The 20,874-nt window shown below is 36.2% G+C and overlaps 1 protein-coding gene across 1 annotated transcript in view; it reads right to left on the bottom strand.

The window, feature by feature from the left end:
- Positions 1-20,874, bottom strand: part of LOC107569053 (pleckstrin homology domain-containing family G member 4B-like) — a 46,444-nt gene that overhangs the window by 21,969 nt on the left and 3,601 nt on the right. The window contains exons 2-8 of the mRNA XM_016255057.1: positions 16,332-16,529; positions 13,053-14,214; positions 6,140-6,295; positions 3,574-3,697; positions 3,393-3,486; positions 508-594; positions 305-421 (exon numbers count right to left, since the gene is read on the bottom strand). Coding sequence (XP_016110543.1) covers positions 305-421; positions 508-594; positions 3,393-3,486; positions 3,574-3,697; positions 6,140-6,295; positions 13,053-14,214; positions 16,332-16,529 — 1,938 coding nt within the window. The remainder of the gene's footprint in view (positions 1-304; positions 422-507; positions 595-3,392; positions 3,487-3,573; positions 3,698-6,139; positions 6,296-13,052; positions 14,215-16,331; positions 16,530-20,874) is intronic.

Below are 20,874 nucleotides of genomic sequence, written 5' to 3'. Positions count from 1 at the left end.
CATATATATATATATATATATATATATATATATATATATATATATATATACTGTATATATACACACACACACACATGTAAATATTTCTAAAATATATACATGTATGAGTGTGTATTTATATATACATATAAGCATACACAGCACACACACACACACACATATATTATGTAAATAAACTTTTTGGGGTTTTGGATGCGATTAATCGATTTGACAGCCCTATATGTTGTTAAATGATTGAGATATCACATTTAAACCTCAGGGGGACTTCGAGTCAAAGGGGTTGGTGAATCCCTGCTCTGAGCACCTGTCTGAAGTGAATGTAGTGGCTGTGCTCGTATGGGAAGCTGCCGTCAAAGTCTCTGGTGAGCTGCGACGGGTCGATGTGCTTCTGCAGAGCTTTCAGAGACGTCAAGACTTCACACTGTACAAGAACAAGAGAGGAGGAGAAACATTTCACAGAAACACGCTCGGACTCAAACGGAGACAGACAGACAGTCATTTACTCACAGGAACTGAGACGTCTCGCTCCACTTTCACTGCTGCGTCTCTGTCCACCAGAATCAAAACCGAGTAAAGCACATTGGGTACGAGAGTCTGGCGGGACAGAAGAAATCAAAGAGCATTAATAAATCCAAACATAAAATCATAACGTGTATATTTACACTACATTTGCATGTTTACAGGCCTCTGATGTTGGTTAACGGTCACATGACATGCAGGTAAACTAATAAATTCATTCTTAGTGTTTTATTTTGACTGGTTTAAATATTTATTTATTTATTATACATTTATTTAAATTGCGATTTTATGATTTAATTATTTGATTTTCTTCAACTCACAAAACCTGTGGTTTTGAAAGCCCTGATTTAGATCATTTATTGTTCAGACTAACACTCTAACAACATAATTACAAAGACTAAACTGATTAAATCAGGGATTTTTCTTCTTTTTTTAAATTAATATTTAATAAAGTTAATATTTCATTAATTTAACAAAACATTAATGGTTCATGGGTTAATGGTGACATGATTTCCAGGTAAACAAAATATTTCATCTTTTTTTATGAAGTGTTTTATCTTGATTGTTTTCATTTGGGTTAGTTATTTATTTTAATTTTACATTTTGATGATTTCATTAATTGCTAGCAAGTATTTTATCTTTGATGGTTTTTATTTTAAATTATTTATTTATTCTAATTTATCATTTTAATGATTTAATTAATTATTAGAATTTTATTTACATTTTTTTTAATTCACAAATTAACTATTTCCCTTAATTTTACATTTTTATGATTTAATTAATTTTAGTAACTATTTAATTTTGATTGTCTTTATCTTAAAAATGATTCATTTTTATTTTTTATGAATTATGAGCTTTTCAGCAACTCACAGACTCACAGTTTAAGTCATTTATCGTACAGACTTAACATTGGGGAAAAAACAAACAAAACAAAACTATGCAAGCATGCTTACAAAGACTAGAGTTTAGATCATTTATTGCATGCAATAGTGCTAATAAGAACATATTTAAGTGGAGAAGCACTTCTTTCTCGTCCCTCTTCTCTCATATTTTGCGTGTTGGGACTGATCATTTTCTCAGAGCATGTTTTTTAGAGACGTGCTCACACAGGCCTCGTCTCAAACCCCGAGGACAGACTTTCCTTCAGATTGACAATTAACATGCTTTACACTCAAAACACCAGTGTGTGAACACCGATGCTTTCAGACATCACTGCGTCCTAAAACATGTCAAAGGTTTGATAGCAGCACAGTTCAGTGCAGCGCTGAAGAGTTTGTGATGTTTCTGGCTTCAGTGAGCAAATATGTGACAGACAGATGAATGGCTGACAATGTCTTGCACTTGAGCGAATCGATTATGATTTTTCATAACTGTGTCAAAGTCTACACCACTTCTCTGTGATTAACTGGAGTGACTAACAACCAAACCAGACACTGATAAATGTTCAAACTGATTAAATATGATAATATTTTAAAATATAAAACTTATTTTAAAATAAATGTATTATTTGCAAACAGATCAAATTGATACAAAAAAAAAAACTAGTTACAAATAACCAAACCAGATATTGATCCCAATCATTAAAACTAAAACGGAAACTAAAACGGAAACTAAAATTAAAACCATTAAAAAAAACGTGACTTGAAATAAAACAAAACATAACTCATTTTATTTCAGCAAGCTGCAACATTTCCCATTTTAATTTAGTTTAACTTGATGTTTTAAAAAAACTAAAAGTAAATATAAAATTTTAATAAAAATGTAATACTACTAAAAATCTCAAAAATGACTACAACTTTAAAGGTAATATGATAATGGCAAATATAAAACTGATTCAAAATATTACCCCAAAAAAAACTATAATAGTAAAAAACTAAATAAATGTATAACCAACGATGCAAACTACTCAACGTTTTGGTAAAAGTCTTTATTTTGAATTGGAAAAATAGGCTGTCATTTCTGCGATTGATGTAACTGAATGTAAAGAGACAAGAAGCTTTTTTCAGTTTTGTGTTTTAACATATTAGGCTTATGAATAAGAGTGAATGTGTACATATATTCAAATTACAATATTGCAAAATAGTTTTATAATTATTATAGATTCTAATATTTTATATATGATAAATATTTTAAAATATAAAACAAGAGTTTATTTGCAAAAACAGATTTTCTTTTAAATGTTTTATTTTCAAAAATCATGTTTTTTTTTGTGTTTTATTGTGTTAGTTAGCTGTATTTTTTTTTTGTTCTTTTTACTTAATCAAAACAACCCAACTGCAGTCTGATTGAGATTAATTGGAATGCACTATGAAAAACATGAAAATTGTTAAAAATGGAGTTATCTGCTTTTGCAAATTAACTTTTCATATCTTATTTGCAAACTGGTCAAATTGATTTAACTTTACAACAAAATGAAGAAAAAAAAGTTATTTCTTTTCCACTTAATTCCTTAATCAGCACTATGTAACTTTTTCTGTGTTCAAAATTTGCAAAATGTATATAATGAGCGAGTCCATCATGAATTCATCTTCCAACCCGCGTTTTTGTCTTATTCCGAATCACAACGGAACACTTTTAATAAGTACTTATATTCAGACTATTGTAGCCTGGTCGGGTCGTCACCGCTGCGGAGTAACACATACCTGCGTGAATCGCCATATACATAAACTTAGAGAAGTAGCTCCGGTTAGAATGTTCTTCCGCGGGATGTGTGCAGTTCTGTTTATTAACTGCTAGAGTGCCAAACGTTACATAGTGCTGCTTTAAGACCTTTATCTTTCGGGTCTTTTAAATAAAAGGAACATTGGTGCTCCTTGTGGCCTTAATCCAAACTCAAAGGTTTGTCTTCCAGACAGTTGTGTGTCTGGTCTCACCTGAAGCTCAGACAGAGCCGTGAAGAGCGCAGACGTGACCGGCTGCCTGCGAGCGTCGATGAGAACCGTCAAACCCAGGCCTCTCTTCTCCCTCCTGAAAACACAAGCGTAAGACACTCAGAGAAAGGCCTGCGCTCGGACACAGTGTGCTGCAGAGTTTCCGTGTGGCCTGCTTTCTCACCGCAGTCTGCCGCAGAAGTAGCACAGCAGCTCGCTGATCTGGTTTGTGGTGAAAGCTGCATCTGTCCACACTTGGCTCCTGCTGCACACCTGCAGCACAGCTCTGCCGCCGCGGTCCTGGTTACCTGCATCCAGATCATGACCCCATAAACCAAACCCTGCACCCTTCACTAGAGCTCCACCGTTTGGGGGAAAATCTATGTGTGACCGAGGACCACAAAACCACTCATAAGGGTCAATTTGATTTACAAGCCATCTGAAAGCTGAATAAATAAGCTTTCCATTGATGTATGGTTTGTTAGGACAATATTTGGCCGAGATACAACTATTTGAAAATCTGGGATCTGAGGGTGCAAAAAAATCTAAATATTGAGAAAATCATCTTTAAAGTTGTCCAAATGAAGTTCTTAGCAATGCATAATACTAATCAAAAATAAAGTTTTGATATATTTACGGTAGGACATTTACAAAACATCTTCATGGAACATGATCTTTACTTAATATCCTAATGATTTTTGGCATAAATGAAAAATTTATAATTTTGACCCATACAATGTATTTTTGGCTATTGCTACAAATATCCCCCAGCGACTCACAAATGTGATTTTAATGATACAAACTGTAAAGAGGGAAAAAAGTTCCAGGTTTGCTGTGCTTGTTTGCAGGGCTGCACTAGTTGGTCAAAACGTTGATTACATATCGATATGACACTAAAATTCTAATTATATTCTACAATTATGATTTTGGTAGACGCTTTTATCCAAAGGGACTTACAAAGAGGAGATTAATTAATTATCATTATTATTAATAATAAGAGGAAATAATAATGATAGTAATATAATTTAGTAGAATAGAATAATTTAATATAAAAATAATAATTATTAATGATTATTATAATTACTAGACAAAAACATTAGGTTTAAAACAACATATATCAATACGACTGTAAAATTTTACATTTTAGATGTATGCATTTAGCAGACGCTTTTATCCAAAGTAACTTACAAAGAAGAGAAAATAATATTAATAATAATACATATTATAATAATAGTATCATTATCAATAATAATAATGATAATAAATACTACTACTACTAATAGTAACAATTATTATTAATATGAATAACAATAATAACTCATTATAACAATTATGTAAATTAATATAATATAATAATATTTCGTGTTATTAATGATTGTTATAATTACTACATTAAAATGAAAGAAAAAACGATTAATAATAATAATAATAGAAATTATAATATTAAATATAATAATTACTATGATAATAATAATTAATAATAATAATAATAATAATAATAATTTTATATAAAAATTTTATACAATTTATAATAATAATAATTATTATTATTATAGTTAATATGAATTATAATTACTAAATAAAAATATTAAAATAATAAATAATAAAGTAAAAATATTGCTATTGTAATATTTCACAGTGAAATTAAATATATAGTATAATATAATAATACAAAAATAATAATAATATAATAATTATTATTTTATTTTACAGTAAAATTACAATACTAATATACTATAATTTCTTTGTTTTCAAATGAGCCTAATTTCTTCTTAATTTTTTCATTTTCAATTTTTAACACTATGAACTGTAAGCGTGTAAAAGAACACAGTGCCTCGCTTAACTCTGAAACACACAGCATAAAAATGCATTTAATAAAAACTCAGCATCTGCAATTTGGTAATTGCGCTATAATCGGTTTTATTCCAGTTAATCAAGCAGCCTCATGCAGTTCATTTGCAATGAACTTAAAAAAATGGATTAATTTAGTTAAATTTTTTAAAGGAATATACAGTGGTGGCCACAATGATTAGAACGCTAGTATTTTCAGCAGCTAAAAATGGTTTTAAGTCAGTTATTTCTATCTTTTGCTGTAGTGTGTCAGTAGGAAATATCAGGTTACATCTCCAAACATTCATTTTGCCATGAATTGTAATAATCCAGTGAGACTTTTGTGCTCCACACAGAGATCTGATCTGATCAGGAGTGACATGAAGAAACAGAACAATCCAGAAGAACTGTGAAGAACAACGTCTCCGAGATGCTTGTAGAGGGCAAAAGCTGCTTTACACGCAAAGGACGCTCACACCAAATGTTGATTTGATTTAGTTGATTGAAGTTAATTGATAAAGAAAATCTATTTATGACATTATTTTTGACAGCTTCCTCATTTTACAGCATTTTTACACAAGTGTCTAAAACTTTTAACAGTTCTGTAGCTTTGCAGGTAGGTTTCTTGAAGCATCAGTTCTTCTGGATTGAGTCTGTCTCAGTTTGTTCTGTTTCTTCATGTCACTCCTGATCAGATCAGATCTCTGTGTGGAGCACAAAAGTCTCACTGGATTATTACAATTAATGGCTAAATGAATGTTTGGAGATGTAACCTGATATTTCCTACTGACACACTACAGCAAAAGATAGAAATAACTGACTTAAAACCATTTTTAGCTGCTGGAAATACTAGTGTTCAAATCATTTTGGCCACCACTGTGTGTTTCTTGTGTTTTGTAGTTTCTGGCCCGGTCACGCACCGGGAAGCGTCAGAGCACCGGAGGTCAGCAGCTCCTGGTTGAGGTGTGTGATGAGCGAGGGCAGCGCTGGAGACACGGCCGATCTGCTGGAAACAAACTCATCGCCGCTGTTCCTGTTCCTCGTGGGGCTCGAGTGCAGACCGTCATCACAGAGACCTGAACACACAAACACAGATCTGAGCGTCACACCTCATCATGATGACGAGGATTTCAAATGAAGCAGCACTGTGAATATCAGCACATTTGAGTTAGTCATAAAGTTTCCTAATATGTAAATAATGGAATATTTACAGGATTTGATATTTAAATGGCAGAGATGCAAACAATCAGTTCATTTGACTGTAAACTCAAACACACCTTTCATAATCTGAACTGAACTACACTACCGTTCAAATGCTTTGGGTCAGTAACTTTTTTATTTTGAACGAAATTAAAACTTTTATTCATCACGGATGCTTTGACTTGATCAAAAGTGGCATTTATAATGTGACAAAAGATTACGGTTTCAAATAAATTCTGTTCTTTTGAACTTTCTATTCATCTGTGAATCCTGAAAAATAAAATGTATCACAGTTTCCACTAAAATAATGATGTTTTCAACATTGATAATAATCTGAAATGTTTCAGCAAATCAGAATATTATACTGATTTCTGAAGATCATGTGACACTGAAGACTGGAGAAATGATGCTGAAAATTCAGCTTTGATCAGAAATAAATTACAGATATTCACAGAGAAAATTGTTCTTCTAAATTGTAGTAATATTTCATAATTTTTTACTGTATTTTTGATCAAACAAACACAGCTTTGGTGAGCAGAAGAAACTTCTTACTGACTCCAAACAGTAGTGTATGTATGAGCAGATATTGAACAGACTGTGTGGAAGGAAGATTGGGTTCAGGTGTGACAAAATCTACACAGTGAGTAAATGTTGAGTCACGATGGAGACCAGGTGTGTGAGGCGTGCGCACACACACACACAAACAGACACTCACACACAGACACAGACACAGACACAGACACAGACACAGACACAGACACAGACACACTCACACACACACACAGACACACTCACACACTCACACAGACACACACACACACACACACACACCGACACACACACGAACACACGCACACACGCAAACACACACACACACCAGACACAGACACACAGACACAGACACACAGACACAGACACACACACAGACACACTCACACACTCACACACTCACACACACACACAGACACACACACGAACACACGCAGACACACACACACACACACACACACTCACAGACACACTCACACACTCACACACACACACACACACACACACACGCACAGAGCTGAGATTCTGGGCCCTCGGGCTCTGGTTTGAGGAATGCTGCGGCTGACATTCACAGCTGAAGCAGATGTTTGTCAACTTTCTCCTGAATCCAAACCCTCAGGCTGTTTCTTCCAAACTCAGCAACCCAAACAATACAACACAACTCGTTCTCCTCCTCCTGAGAGGACACACCGCTGAGGAGTTCAACAACAACTCTAAGAACACTACACATTATCCACCTTCCTTCAAAGGTTAAATTAGCCAAATAAAATAAATCAAATATTTTTCACAGTAATTAAACACCCTTATTACACTGTGCTAGAATTGATACGATATTTTAACATTATATGGCACTGAGGAAGAACATTTGAACATCAACCAATAAAAGAAAATAAATAAATGTAAAATAAATAAATAAATAAGTAATATACATTAAAATAAAATTAAACCGATTTTTAATCAGTTAATTTGCATGAATCCCGTGCATAAAATTATTTACTGAATAATAAAATAAAATAAAATCTGCAAACATTTTTCTGAATGAATAAGAAATAAAGATCATTTTAGATGTTTAATTACTATTTGGAGCATTGGGATTGTTAGACGAGGACTTAATGAACTCGTTTTTGTGAAAACCTCAAATTCGACCAAAATCGTCATTTTCCACGTTTTTTGTCTGTAGTTCACACAGTCTTTTTCACAATTCGACCAAAATCGTCATTTTCCACGTTTTTTGTCTGTAGTTCACACTTAGTCTTTTTCACACTTCCGTGTTTCTGGCTTCCGGATTGGCGCTTGCAGGGTAAACGTTTTTCCGGTGACAACAGTGGCCGTACTTAACAAGAATGAGTTCTTGTTAAGAAGTCTTGATCAAAGTCTTTTTTTTTTTTTTTTTTTTTTACAAATTAGAGATTATGAAAATGCTTGAACTGCCGGTACTTTACTCTACAAAGCGCAAATATTTCACAATTAACTTTCTGCGTCAGCTCGGGTCATCACGAATACAAGTTTGTTTAATTCTAAATGGTGACAGTTGTGCATTATGACTCTCCACGTGATTTTTTTTCGCTATTATATTATTATCATTATTATTATTGTATTATTATTAAAGTAATATTGCATTTTCTACTTGCTCTCCTTTGCATTATTAACGTGATGAGCCCTGGGAAATACATATTAAACAAGAGATGACTCAGATTCATGACTTCATTCCTATACATCACACATTTTTCTGAATGAATGATTCTCAATCAGGGTTTCGTCATTAAGCTTTAACAGATATAATTATACTTACTGAAATAAATAAAAAAACCTGGAATAATTATTCATAAACTCAGAATGTAACTAAATATGTTATAAAAGTATGTTGCTTGTTAGTTTACATAAATTATTTGAATGAACTGATTCACTAGAACAAATAAAAATTTCCAACGCTATAAAAATGTAGCAAACAAACTTTTTTGAATCATTTGATTTACATGAATCATTTGAATGAATTGATTCGCTGGCATGAAAAGGAATTTCCAATGCTATAAAAATGTTGCAAATAGACTTTTTTGAATCAGTTCATTTAGATAAATCATCTGAATGAATTAATTCACTCGAATGAATATGGATTTCCAATGCTATAAAAATGTTGCAAACAGGCCTAAGGGGAAGTCGTGGCCTAATGGTTAGAGAGTCAGACTCGTAACCCAAAGGTTGTGGGTTCGAGTCTCGTACCGGCAGGGATTGTAGGTGGGGGGAGTGAATGTACAGCGCTCTCTTCCACCTTCAATACCACGACTGAGGTGCCCTTGAGCAAGGCACCAAACCCCCAACTGCTCCCCGGGCGCCACCGTATAAATGGCTGCCCACTACTCTGGGTGTGTGTGTGTGCACTTTGGATGGGATAAATGCCGAGCACTAATTCCGAGTATGGGTCGCCACACGTCACTTTCACTTTATGAGTTTCTTATCAGTTTGCTCGTTTGTAAAGCTGTACACTACTACTAGTTGGAAAGCAAATTGTTACTGGGAAAGATAAAAGTTAATATTGTCGCTGCTTGTAGATATTCACTAACCAACACTGTTCAGAAAGCCGCCTGACAACATTTGGTTGAGTTTGCATACGTCTCTGAGTGCAAGGCCGAGCTCTGGGGTATCATGTGAACCCTTTCAAATCACAAGGGACCCAATCACAAAGGCCAAGCAAAACCACATCAGCCGTAATCTGATCCAGCCTCAAAGTCATTGGCATTTGTTTGCTGAACAAAGTCTGACTGACCCCTGCTTCGCTCGGGCTTTATAACAGGACAGATATTACGTGGAGATGGGCTTTACTCTCTAAGCCTCTCTTCAGCATCCTCACCGGCCCAACAGGACACAAAGGTCCCCATTATGACGGAGGCAAACCATCTGGAAGGGAGCTGAACAGCGCTGGGAGTCGAGCAGGTAAGCGGCGCAGAGATCCTCCCTCAGGTGGGTCATCGGATCCGCTGTGGCTTCCTTCCCAGACATAATGGCTCTGATTTTCATGTGTGGGAAAGAAAGCCAGAGAACAGAGGGACTCTGCAGAATCCCAGATGGGAATTTACCTAAACCACTCTGTGTGTGTTAATGGCTAAATGTGTTAAATAGAGAACGAAAGTAAAATGAGAGCCATAGAGAATGAAATCACCTAGCACAACTTCCTAACCAGGCTTGCCGGGACAGGTCATATTTTTATTCTTACTCTTACTCTGTTCAAAGTAGTTAGAGTTCGTTATATCATTTAAGCAGATTATTCATATATATATATATATATATACTGTATATACATGTATAGATATATGTGTGTGTGTGTGTGTGTATGTGTGTGTATATATATATATTATATTATTTATTTATTTTTAATATACAGCTATGTGGATCATTTCATTGTGAGTGGAGTGGAATGCAATTAAAATGAAAATAAAGTGACTGACCAAGTATAATGTCACTTGGCACAGCTAGATCAACTAACTGGATTAATATGAAAAGACGGGTTTTGCTCATAAATGTATCTGGCCATGCACGGTCTTAAGAATGCCGGACAATTTGGAATTTCCTGCAGATAGACCCAAACACACCCCTTGCCTGAAGCGCTAGACGGAGGGCAAAACGCTCTTTCTTTCAAACGCTCAATAGCAGAAAGAGCTAAATAAAACAGTGCAGTCTCCCTGGCAATGCATTCAGTGCAGTATCGTGCCTTTGGGGTACAGCAAACACTTTAGAAAGACAAGCACCCTCTATAATAGGGCAGGGCCGCTGAAGCATTCCAAAACACACACGCTATTAGCCCTCACATGCAGCCGGTCGCAAGCCATAAAATCATGCCAGAGGAATGACAAGCTGTCTCCTCCGAAAATCTAAGCTTGTTGACGGTCCCGGAGTTTGCTGCAAGTGATAATTATACTCTGGACCACAACTGTCTGGAACCAGAACTGGCTCTTAAGGCCTCAGGCGACATGATTTGATAAGGGAAGTCTGTTCTGGTCTTGTTCTTTGTGGGAAAGAATCATAAACAATATGCTCTGCAGCATTATTTATGTACAGCAAACCTATTCCTGTATGGCCACTCTCCTGCAGAGTTTAGCTCCAGTAGAGCATGATGTTAGCAACACAAAGGTCATGGGTTTCGTTTCCCAGGGAATGCATGAACTTATCAAATGCACACCTTGAATGCAACTCAAGTTGCTTTGGATAAAAGCATCTGCCAGATGCATAAATGTAAAAATCACTACACATGAAGGGTGATCACACCTGAACCAACTAATCAAGGTCTATAGACTCACTAGAAACGTCCACACGAGTGTGTTGGAGCTGGTTGGAGCTAAACTCTGTAGGATGTTGGCCCTCCAGGAGAAGGATTGGACACCCCCCATGTACAGTAGCCTGGTTTACATTTATGCACTTCACAGACACTTTTACATTGCATTCGGGGTAAGCATTTCATCAGAGCATGATGTTAGCAACACCAAGGTCATGGGTTTGATTCTCAGGGAATGCATGGACTGATCAAATGCATAAATGTAAACGTCACCATCCTGTACATCAAGGATGTCCACATCGCATTCAAGGTAAGCATGTCATCCCATCAACAATCCCTGGGAATCAAACCTATGAACTTGACATTGCAAGTGCTACGATTGTATAAGGGTAGCTGGTTCTGGTATTGTTCTTGGTGGGCTGGCCCTCCAGAAGCAAGATTGGACACCCCTGTTGGACAGTTTGGTGACATTTACATTTATGCATTTGGCAAATGCTTTCATCCAAAGTGACTTACATCGCATTCAACGTATGCATTTGATCAGTTCATGCATTCCCTTGGAAATGAACCCATGATCTTGAAATTGCTAGTGCCATGATTTATTAAGGGAAGCTTGTTCTGGTCTTGTATTTCGTGGGAAGGAATCCCAAAGAAGATGCTCTGCTGCGTTCTTTATGTACAGCAAGGGTGAATTTAGCTCCAACCCTAATTAAACACACCTAAACCAACTAATCAAGGTCTTTAGACTCACTAAAAACGTTCATGTAAGTGTGTTTGCAATGGTTGGAGCTAAACTTTTGCAGGACTTTGGCACTCCAGGAGCAGGATTGCACACCCCTGATGTACAGCATGGTGACATTTACATTTATGCTTTTGGCAAACTCTTTTATCCAAAGTGACTTGCACCGAATTGAAGATATTAATTTCATCATTTCACGCATTCCCTGGGAATCGAACCCATGACCTTGTCGTTGTTAGTGCCAAGTCTGGAACCAGAACTGGCTCTTAAGGCCTCAGGTGACATGATTTGATAGGGGGAGGTTGTTCTAGTCTTGTTCTTGGTGGGAAAGAATCCCAAACAAGATGCTCTGCCACATTCTTTATGTACAGCAGGGGAGTCCAAAACTATTCCTGGAGGGCCATTAAATGAACCTGAATTTGAACCAACTAATCAAGGTCTCTTCAGACTCAATAGAAACGTCCATGCAAGTGTGTTTGCACTGGTTGGAGCTAAACTCTGCAGGACTTTGGCCCTCCAGGAGCTGGATTGGACACGCCTGATGTACAATATGGTGACATTTACATTTATGCATTTGGCAGATGTTCTATCCAAAGTGACTTACATTGCATTGAAAGTATGCATTTTATCAGTTAATGCATTCCTTGGGAATCGAACCCATGATCTTGACATTGCTAGTGCCATGATTTATTAAGGGAAGCTTGTTCTGGTCTTGTTTTTGGTGGGAAAGAATCCCAAACAAGATGCTGTACTGCGTTTTTTATGTACACCAAGAGTGCCCAAACTTGTTCCTGGAGGGCCGCTGTCTTGCAGAGTTTAGTTCCAACCCCAATTAAACACACCTGAACCAACTAATCAAGGTCTTAAGACTCATTAGAAACTTCCATGTAAGTGTGTTTGCACTGGCTGGAGCTAAACTCTGCAGGACGTAGGCCCTCCAGAAGCAGGATTGGACACCCCTGAGACTTATATTGCATTGAAGGTATGCCATTGATCAGTTCATGCATTCCCTGCGAATCGAACCCATGACCTTGGCACTGGAATGGCAAACTTCAAAAGAGTTGACAAACGTTTTTACCTGAGTTCTCTTTGTTGCTCCGTTTCTCAATGCCAGGAAAGGCCGCCTCCAAGTCCAATTTTCCAAAACGAAATGCATAACCATTCATAAGTTTCTTGGGAAGGCCACTACCGGATCCACCGGAAGACGACCGAGCCCGGTGGCCTTTAACCTGCAAGGCCTTGTTGGTACGTTCAAGAGATTTGGAGCGTCTCTCGCCCGGACTGAGCTCGGCGCTCTTGGATGGATGGACGGCAGGAGAATCATTGCATGATTCATCTCCTCCCAGCCATCCACGAACACAGATTCTCCGAGGGATCGGCTCCTTCGGGCCAGATCCGCGAGGCGCTCCTGGCTCCGACTCTGCCCCTTCCTCAAGAATTGATTCAGAGCTGGAGCCAAGGTTCATAGGGTTCTGCAAAGCCTCCATGTAGGACTTTCGGAAAAGCCGGCGAGACTCGAAGGCAGCAGAGTCTCTGGGATGCCGCTTGCGAAGGCCGGGATTGCTAAGGTCTGTGCTAAACGAGAGGATTTTGTGGCCGATTCTGCCTCGAATGCATCCCTGATCCGGGCTGCCCAAGGTGGGTGTCTGGGGAAGGGAGTTAGGACTCTTTTGCAAGGGCGAATCCTCTGAGTGCAGGGAGCTGATGCCCATATCTGTGAGGCTCCGGCTGAGGACTGGCTCGGACACGGTGGACTCAGCGCCCAGGGAGTCTCGTGAACTGAGCGTTCCCGTGGATCCGTGGGTGCTGCAGGTACTGAGTTGACCCCGCAGGGTCTCGCCGCTGCTCCGCGCCTGCATGATTGCGTCTGCGGTGCTGGTCACAAACAAAGGATTGACCACGTTCTTCCAGGGCGTTCGGTAAACCACGGCACCGGTACTGAGGAGGCAGTTCTGGAGAGGGTGCAGGTTGCGTTCACGCATTACATTCTGCAAGAAGTCGGGTGTGAACATGCTGCCGTACATGCTCTCGGCCACAGGGATCTCCACAATGGCTTGCCCGCTCCCTGACAGGCATTTTATGACCAGTTTGGCAGCTTTGCGGCCTAAGGGAACCACCTGCAGGTAGAAATCTCCCTGCCGTAGACGTACTTTATGCAGGGGTGCGAGTTGCAGAACCACCTTCTCATGCAAACACAGCGGCCATCCCTCGTGGTACAGCAACAGGCCTTTGAATCGCAGCTGTGGATAATTAAAAGGATGAATTCATTAGATAAAATGCAACTTTTCTTACAGGTGCAAGCAACAATATGCAGTTATTTGCAGTTTGCAATCAATAATTAATTCCTGTCTTGAAGCAGATTTCAAGATACAAAAATGCAATGAATTAGAACATCATGGAATTCTAAAATATATATGTAAAAGGATAATTATTATAAATAATATAATTAATAATTATAAATATAATTATAAAAGTGAAAGAAATCATAATTTCTTTATCACTCAGTAGAATTGCAAAAATGACAACTAGGTGGCATACTTGTATTTTTGTTAACTGAAATAAAATAAAATATAAAAAGCTTTTTAATTATTTTAGCTAGTTCATTTCTCATTTTCATTTAGTTCAACTTGACGTTAAAAAATAAATAAAACTTAAACTGAAATAATTTAATTAAAAAAACTATATAGACATTTAAAATAAACAAAAACTACTAAAAATGAGGAATACAAAATTACTAAAACTTTAACCAAAATTACAATAAAATTATAAAAATAAAAACTATTTTTTTAAATTAAAAAAACTATAATAGTACCTCAATGAAATTAAAGTATCACTGATTTAAAAAGATACAATTTCAATAAATAGAATATCAGCAAATAAAATGAGAAAACACTATAATTTATGTAATGAAAACATTAAGCATAAGGATTCAAATTAAAAAGATGTAAAATTCCTTGCAGGGATTCAAATAATTCAGCAAATGAATGAATGAATGAACGAACAAATAAATAAACATTGTAGTGCGCTAACAAGCAATTTAACACAATAAATCAGACTGGCCAACATTTTTTATGAGAGACTTCTGCACAGACAATACAGTGTGAAAAAGGCATTTTATCATGGTACATCAATAAAGAACTTCGCTACTTATATACTTAATGCTACTGAAAAACCAGTTAATTTAGTAGCGTTGTTAGTGACTCCCTGATGCCTCTGTATAATGATACTGATGATGCAGCCAGAACATGTAAGTTCAGCACACTGTGACTCCCTCAAAGATCATGCCTGAGTTAAATGAGGCCGCTGAGAGCTCTCGTCTCAGAGTAACAACGGCAGCGCTGAATACAGGAGCGTAAGGTTTCAGCTATGTGCTCACACAGCGCTAACCTGCAGAAATACAAAGCCTCCCTGAGCAGGTCTTTCATTTCAGCCTGATTCTCTTTGCCAAGATCTCCGCAGCGAGCTCACAACACGCTCTGTTTGGGCTGTTTATCAGAGCAACACTGAACCCTCTTTCAGCCTTTAGTATTCCTCCTCCCTCTCATGTTCCCACTCTCACAATGTTTCTCTCTGAGAGCATTTAAATGGCTTGAACATGTTTAGCTGCAGCACTATGGATTTCAACAACAATATCTTTTATCCAAAATAATAAAATATTCAGCAAACCTGTGTAAACTGCATTACCAGGCCATTAATACACAATATCGAGTTTAAAGATTGCGTGATGCATGATGCATCACCATGCAGGTTCCATAAATAAATAAATAAGTAAATAAATGAGTTGTTAAGTGTTAAGTCGCTGGGGGATATTTGTAGCAATAGCCAACAATACAATGTATGGGTCAAGACAATAGATTTTTCTTTTATGCCAAAAATCATTAGGATATTAGGTAAAGATCATGTTCCATGAAGCTTTTTTGTAAATTTCCTACTGTAAATATATTAAAACTTAATTTTTGATTAGTAATATGCATTGCTAAGAACTTCATTTGGACAACTTTAAAGGCGATTTTCTCAATATTTAGATTTTATTGTACCTTCAGATTCCAGATTTTCAGCTTTCAGATGATGCATAAATCTCAATTTCGAAAAATTGACCCTCATGACTGGTTTTGTGGTTCAGGGTCATATATATATATATATATATATATATACTGTATATTGTGTGAACGTCACCTAGGTGGCCTTGTATAAATAATTATATTATACATAATATATATTATATTATATGTAATAATTATATTATACATTTGGTAAATAACAAAAACTGTGATCTATTAGTAGATATTGCCCACTGTTTTTATTAACTTGTAAATGCTTCAGTGAAAATGCGTCTGCTGAAGCTGACAGTACTCACACAGGCCTCCTGTGTTATTGTCTGCAGGATTCTCTTAGCGGGCAGCAGGAAGTCAATGAAGCAGCGCAGGCCGTCTCCGCGGTACTGTCTCTCCACGACGCTGAAGAGCTGCCACAGGACTGTGGCCGCCGAGGCGCTGAACGGAGGATACAGAGCCGATAACACGCTCCGAATGCAGCGGTCCAACGACTCCGAGTCCTGCAACAGATCACACATTCACACAGTCAATCTCGCCTTCTACCACAAACATTTACTGTACATTGTTTGAGTTTGGTTATAAAATTGACAATATTTAAAAGCTTGTTATATAACAAAAGCAACAAAGCTTATTGTAATTATTGGATGACAGGTGTGCTTCAAATAATGTTTAGTGAAATTTTGTTCATGCATCAACTGAAAACAGCATATATGTGACCCTGGAGCACAAAAGCAGTCTTAAGTCGCTGGGAGATATTTGTAGCAATAGCCAACAATACATTGTATGGGTCAAAATTATAGATTTTTCTTTTATGCCAAAAATCATTAGGATATTAATAAACATCAAGTTCCATGAAGATATTTAAAATTTCCTACCGTAAATATATCAAAACTTAATTTCTGATTAGTAATATGCATTGCTAAGAACTTCATCTGAACAACTTTAAAGATGATTTTCTCAATATTTAGATTTTTTTGCAGCCTCAGATTCCAGATTTTCAAATAGTTGTATCTCAGCCAAATATAGTCCTATCCTAACAAACCATACATCAATGGAGAGTTTAAAGCTTTCAGATGATGTATAAATCTCAGTTTCGAAAAATGTACACTTATGAGAGGTTTTGTGGTCCAGGGTCACATATCTCGGTTCATGAAATGAAGATTCAATTAAAAATAAAAATCGATAGTCAACCCAGCCCTAGCATCCAAAAAATGGACATGTTTATATATATTTTATTCGAAAAGCATGACAAGTGTGAAAAATTGCTATGCATAATACAAATAAACTAACGAACAAAAAGGAAAACATTTCTTTTACTATATATAAATACTTTTATAAATATTTTTATTTGCATTATGCACGATAAATTTCCATGCATGTCCAAAATGAATAATAATAATAACAAATAATAATAATATAATACATATATACACATACACACACAGAGAGATAGATAGATAGAGATATAGATAGAGAGGCAGATAGATATAGAGCGAGAGAGCGACAGACAGACAGACAGACAGACAGATAGATAGATAGATAGATAGATAGATAGATAGAGAGATAGAGAGATATAGAGCGAGAGAGCGACAGACAGACAGACAGACAGATAGATAGATAGATAGATAGATAGATAGATAGATAGATATAGAGCGAGAGAGCGACAGACAGACAGACAGATAGATAGATAGATAGATAGATAGATAGATAGATAGAGAGATAGAGAGATATAGAGCGAGAGAGCGACAGACAGACAGATAGACAGATAGACAGATAGACAGATAGACAGATAGATAGACAGATAGATAGATAGATAGATAGATAGATAGATAGATAGACAGATAGATAGATAGATAGATAGATAGATAGATAGATAGAGAGATAGAGAGATATAGAGCGAGAGAGCGACAGACAGACAGACAGACAGATAGATAGATAGATAGATAGATAGATAGATAGATAGATAGATAGATAGATAGATAGATAGATAGATAGATAGATAGATAGATAGATAGATAGAATGATAGCTAGATAGATAGATAGATAGATAGATAGATAGATAGATAGATAGATAGATAGATAGATAGATAGATAGATAGATAGATAGAATCAAACACCCAATGATGTTGTGTTTGGTTTGGTTAGTGAGACGGTTTGATTGTCACAAGTTCAATCCCACAGTTCCCAGTTCCAAACACAAACAGCAGGATGTCAGGAGGTCGCGGGACACTGATGAGACAGGAAACACCTGTCGATGTAACGTCACTGACTGGACAATAACAGGCGGGATGGAAAATCCTGTCCCTAACGCAGAACTACATCATATCTGTGGAGCAGAGGACTTTCCAGCCGAATATGTGTCACAGTATCCTAGACTAACACAACCGCGACCTGGGACGCTCAGTTTTAGGTTAAAGGGACAGTTCAACCTAATGAATATTTGCTGTTAATTTTAATCCAATATGTAGGTGAGTTTTTCTTCAGTAGAACGGTAAAGAAGATTTTTAGCTGAAACCGTGCTCTTTGGTGATTCATAAAATGCAACCCAATGGCTACCGAGTCAAAAACACACATCAGGCTAAACAAAATTAACCCGTTTTAATCCCAAATCTTTCCCAGACATGAACATATCCAAATGATGTGTCATTACAAACCCTTTGAAATAATCAACCATTTTTTTTTTTTATTCTTTGGAAATAAATCTTTGTGTTTTATGGTCGGTCACAACTGTGACCGGTGGGATAATGTGTTTACTGAATTAACATATTTCTGCAGTCAAAAAATTGTTATATATCTTAGCCCAGCTATTTTAAACTCTTTGATCACATTCTAGGGTTACTATTATGCATAAAAACCCTTATACAACATTGATAGGAACACTGAGATAAGACAAAAACAAACAAAAAATACAACCATTAACATATTTCAAAACTGTTGCTTTTTGTAACATATATCATCATATTTTTATATTAGTGCTTCCAGTATTACAACATCAATATTGCAACTTTATTGTAACATTTGAACTTTTAATTTAATGCAATATTTTGTCATTGCAAAATTTTAGTGCAATTTTCACTAACAAATGCAACTGGATTTATATTGTATACCTATTGTGACCATCAACATGTTTACTCATTCTATGACCACACTCAACAAAAATAAATATATGTGAATTCATATATTAATACTAGACACCTTAAAGATATTGTGTGCCAAAAATCTTTATGTTAACATACTTTACTAGCCTTTCGTTTTTGAGCTTTGATGCAGCCATCATCTTCTCAAGGTGCAAACAGGAAATAAATTTCTCTGGTCATGTGACAATTTGCACAAACCATGTGACACTGCACATATTTAATTGAGACCCTTTATTTTTTCCATATTTGCAGGAAGTGCACTAAAACATCAGTCAGTAAGGTTTTTAGAGCTTTATCAATGAAAACCGTTTTTACGGTCACTATTGTGACCGGTGGGATTAAATGGGTTTTAATCCCCGTGACTCCTTAAGATATATTGAGGTCTTACGAAGTGAAACGATCGGTCTGTGCAAGAAACTAAACATTATTTACAACATTATTACCTGTAATCCAGAGACTCTTTCGAACAGTTTGTTTCTGGTTCAAATAACTGATTCACAATTTGTTTATGCAGTCATGCAATGACATAACGTATACGCATTTATATGGTTAAAGCACCAAATAATGATGTGAAATGTGGATGTTTTATGTCTCTAAAGCATTTAAAGTGAATAAACTAGTCTTCATCAGCTCACCTTTTTACATAAACCATGCACATAATGTTCAATTTCTTGCACAGGCCAATCGTTTCGCTTCATAAGACCTCAATATATCATCAGGAGTCACTTGTATTCATTTTGTGTTGTCTGATGTGCTTTTTTGACTCTCAAAGTGCCGGTAGCCATTGACTTGCATTTTATGAATCACCAAGTACCACGGTTTCAGCTAAAAATCTTATTTACTTGCCTACTGAAGACACAAAGTCTTATCTTAGATAGTGAGTAAATTAACAACAAAGTTTCCTTTTTAGGTGAACTGTGCCTTTAAATGGCCAGAGGAGTGGAGAAAATGGAAATTAACTTGTTTGAGTTGAGAAGCAGATGGGAAAAGCCCAGGAAAATTCCCCAGCAAAGCTCTGACTTTAAGTGTCCCTGTTCTTTCTGCTCTGTTGGCCTTGTATTAGACGGTCATTCCTCCACAGGCAGCCATTGTTTGGTTCTCCTGCAGAAAGTCTTTACTGGTGCTCTAGGAAACTCGATCTAGAGAACCGCCGTTTGGAGGAAAGGCTAACAATGGGAGGAAAGGCAACATGATTTCTAACATCGTTTAACGGTACTTTTTTAGGTTACTGTGGCAGGCTACAAAATAGCTGCTTGGGCCTCGGGGCCTGCGGACAGTCAAGAGCCTCCGAAGCCTCAGGCCACATGACTCAAGACTGCCAAAGTAAACCAAATAATAGGGCCCTATACAGTATATATAGATAGATAGATAGAATTTATTTTATTATCATATATTATTTAGTTTTTGTGTGTTAGTAAATATAAATGCAAGTTAACAATAATATATAATTTTATTTAGTGCATTTTACGACATATATATGAAAATATATACATAAGTTATACAATATTTTGAATATATACATATTTAAAACATTACATACACATATATATAATTTTATTATATTCTCTTTTTTCCAAAAATAAATAAATACATATTTTTTGTTTATTATTTATATATTTCATTTTGTGCATGTGTTTTTTAAAATAATGCAATTATTATAATGCAATGATTATAACCTAACCCTAACCCCTATATACAGTATATATAT

Source organism: Sinocyclocheilus grahami, unplaced genomic scaffold (assembly GCF_001515645.1).
Source record: "Sinocyclocheilus grahami isolate Dianchi unplaced genomic scaffold, SAMN03320097.WGS_v1.1 scaffold1307.1, whole genome shotgun sequence".
Lineage (NCBI taxonomy): Eukaryota > Metazoa > Chordata > Actinopteri > Cypriniformes > Cyprinidae > Sinocyclocheilus > Sinocyclocheilus grahami.
Note: the sequence above shows the minus strand (reverse complement) of the source record. Positions and strands in the feature narration are given on the sequence as shown.